The sequence below is a fragment of the Thalia democratica genome, chromosome 5, assembly GCF_965202585.1.
Source record: "Thalia democratica chromosome 5, ktThaDemo2.hap1.1, whole genome shotgun sequence".
In the NCBI taxonomy this organism is placed as follows: Eukaryota; Metazoa; Chordata; class Thaliacea; order Salpida; family Salpidae; genus Thalia; species Thalia democratica.
This window is the reverse complement of record NC_139169.1, coordinates 20840683-20844024: the sequence shown is the minus strand read 5'-3', so window position 1 is coordinate 20844024 and position 3342 is coordinate 20840683. Positions and strand designations below refer to the sequence as shown.

Genomic DNA, 3342 nt, shown 5'->3' with positions numbered 1-3342 from the left:
CTAAATCAGCTAAAAGTAAAAGAATTTAAAAAGCTTAATAGTTAAATAAATAGTTATAAAATAAAGATAACTTACTTGTATGAAGAAGCTATTCAAATAAAAACTCTGCAAATATTACAAACTTACAAGCAGATTCTTTTTTTTCTCTTTCTGTCAAAGTGAAGCAACCACACATTAAGGTTACACTTTCAAAGATGCAAATTTCCACTTGAATGATTGTGGTATTATGTTGCATCAAAACTCCTTAAAATCAGTTTACGTACAAACTTAGCTTACAGTCGTTGTAAAGAAATTTAATATACTAAACTTGTTACGAAAACTTTAAACAAAAGTATTAAACTAGAAGTATATAACTCAAAAACAATAAGTTCATGATTAAATTGACAATAAAAAATGAATAACAGTCTTAAATTTAAAGCAGCTAGTTATTTTTATTAACGTTTTAAAAAAGTATAAAAAGTAAACATACATTTTTTTAAATTGCTCTAAACTTTCTCATAACTTGCACTTTCGATTCCTGAGTGTAACCAAACTTCTTCTTTATTTTAACACAGAACTTTTTATGTTTTTTTACCATCAGATAATTAGGCAAGTATAATTATATATGTACTAGTTAACATTTACTAAATTTAGAAAAGTTATTTTAATCTAAACCAAAACGGGTATTACTTACACAACTTTTTACGAAAATAAAATAAACATTTGAAAAGAAGAACGCAATTGGAGTACAAGTCTTATGATTAATCAAAACTGTTGTCAACACTAATAAACAAAACAAAAACTAGTAAAACTACTTCAGTAAAAATCAACACAAGCACAGTAATTTCAACACCTCAACAGAAACTAACCTTTCAATTTCAGACTAGTTAACACAACATGGCAGTCAACCAGGCGCTGATATGGTGGAACTTCTGGATCATGGGCAGCATCTGCACGTTTGTGGGGTTGTCCATATCCTCCATCGTGTCCAACAGTTGGGCGAGAAACACGTTCGTGCAGTGCGGTTTGTACAAGTGTTGTGACGTCACAGGCACCGTTTGCGCCGAGTTCACTTCTGGTTCGTTTGATTAAATACACATACGATTAACGTTTAAACAAAGACATTTTGATATTTGTTGTACAGTTAGGTTTTCTTTTGCTATGAGTTTATGTGTTTTTATTGAAGCACAGATGAATGTTTTTGTGTTGTTTTAAATAAAATATATAAGCTAAATTTGTTGTTTCTACCATTACAAACTATTTAAAAACTAACTTGGTTTAGTACAACTTAAAAATTACAACATAAAACACTTACTGAGTTGTTTATAATAATTAACAAACCATTTCTAAATTAATTTTAACACATCCGTTAATAAACTAACAAGTTACTAATTTTCAATCTACAGGCAGAGAACCGTTGATGAAAGCCACTCAGGCGCTTCTGATTGCCGGACTGTGCAACGTTTTTGTTTCCGGGCTGTTTTGGTTCATCGGACACTTTCTTAAGGCCAGTCAGCACATGACAAGAGTTGCAATATTCAACACGGTGCTCGGTGGTAGGTCTTGTGTTAATTTGTTCAAGTGAGAATACGACTCGTTGTACGGGTGTTCGCTAGGTAGCGCTGAATTAGCTGTAGTTCTTTCGTTTAGCTTTCAATATTAACTTTAAGAAAACCTTAGTTGCAGAAAAAATAACACTTTTTTTCCTCCAAAAGTTTCTTAAACTATAAAAGTAAAGCTTAAATGTCAAAAAAATATTTATGCTGGTTAAAGTTAAGTACCACTTTAAAAAGTGTCATTTTTAGAAATTATTTTATAAACTTTCTAGTAAATATTTTTTAATGCAATTTACTTTTTGAAAAATTCAAAAAAAAACTTTAATACAACCTTTATTTAAATTAAAATAAAAAAGCTAGATATTGCAGCAAAAATGCAGCAGCTGAAATTAACTTGACCCTGAAGTAAAACAAGCACCTTTTGTACAACAAAACTCGCTAATTAACTGCAGCCACAATAGACGGCGTCTTAAACAAAACAACGTGATTTGTTCACAATGAAAAGTTCTATTTGTCTCAAACAAACAGCATGTTTTGTAGGAAATTCCCAGAAAATTTATAATCAGCTGTTTTATAATAGAAAGTCACGTATGCTGTTAAACGTAAACAACCTGTACGCTAAAATTCTAAGAAATAAAATACACAAGTCTGTTGTGTAGTCTGCTAAAAGGCGCAAAATTAATCTTGCTATTACCTGTTGTTTATTTGTTTTATGTTTTGAAGTAAAATAAAAGGGTGTTAGAATCGGTTCCTAAGCTTAAACGTTTTCAAATTTTATAGGAGATTTTTCGATGTAATGTATTTGATTTAGAAAAATACCAAATTTTAAGATTTTTAGTATACTTAGCCCTAGTTTTTATACTCTAATTAATATTTTAACTATTTGGTCTTCAACTATTTTCCTTTGCTTCAATTTAATCTTAATATAAGAAACTTAAAACCAAAAATTAATAAAGAAAAAATAGAGTGTAATCAACTGTTTACAAACATCATCAACTAACTATTCAAATAAACTAATTTTTAACCAATAACAATCCAATTAATACTTATCATATTTCCAATATCAATACCTCAAATTTATAACTGCCCAATCACAGGGCTTCTCTACACGGCGGGCATGGGTTGTTACACGGGCAACGACGCCAAGGGACCAATCACGTACGACTACGCCTTCGGGTTCATAGTGGGGTGGGTTTGCGCCGGTCTGACCTGGCTGACCCTGGTGGTGCAAATCGCCGAATACCGAACATCGAAGACCACCACGTCAGAAGTTATCGGATGAATGATTTTGAAATTTTGGTTTAACTTTTATGTTTTTTACTAAAATTAATTTGATAATTGAGACAAGCTTTTTTCAGTGTATTTTTTAAACGATATTTTACATCTTGGTACTGATGTGTTTGTTTGAACCTTTCTGATTATATAAAAATATAAATATGTTACTGGACTGTCATTTCGTGTTTAAGAAAAAAAAAGAATTTTATTAGTTAAATATGAAAATCGATGTCAGTTAAAGAAAAAAAAACGTTATTGCTATTAACTAGTAACTAGTCGTTTGTTTAACTGTTTTGTAGTTTTAGTGTTTTTAAAATTATTTTTTCAACTAAACTAAATAAATACGGAACAAACACAAAACTGTCTTTTTTATTAATATCAAATATATTTTCATATTTTTATTTTAAAACTAAGTAATTAAAAGTTTATGAAGTAATATTTTGTATATATAAAATTACAGCTCTTATTTTTATTTGAATTCTTCAAACAAATTTGCAAATTTTATGATATAACAGTTACATGTATATTAGAG

General features: G+C 29.5%; 1 protein-coding gene across 1 annotated transcript; it reads left to right on the top strand.

Moving 5' to 3' along the window:
* The first annotated feature begins 876 nt into the window (after positions 1-876).
* LOC145836331 (uncharacterized) lies at positions 877-2817 on the top strand. The gene is made up of 3 exons (XM_082944141.1): positions 877-1057; positions 1386-1535; positions 2633-2817. Exons 1-3 carry the CDS (start codon positions 877-879, stop codon positions 2815-2817), a joined length of 516 nt encoding a protein of 171 aa, XP_082800267.1.
* The last annotated feature ends 525 nt before the right edge of the window (positions 2818-3342 follow it).

Coding starts and splice junctions, on each gene's coding strand:
- LOC145836331 (XM_082944141.1), top strand. CDS start 877: ATGGCAGTCAACCAGGCGCTGATATGGTGGAACTTCTGGATCATGGGC. Junction 1,058..1,385: donor TTGCGCCGAGTTCACTTCTG/GTTCGTTTGATT, acceptor TTCAATCTACAG/GCAGAGAACCGTTGATGAAA. Junction 1,536..2,632: donor ATTCAACACGGTGCTCGGTG/GTAGGTCTTGTG, acceptor GCCCAATCACAG/GGCTTCTCTACACGGCGGGC.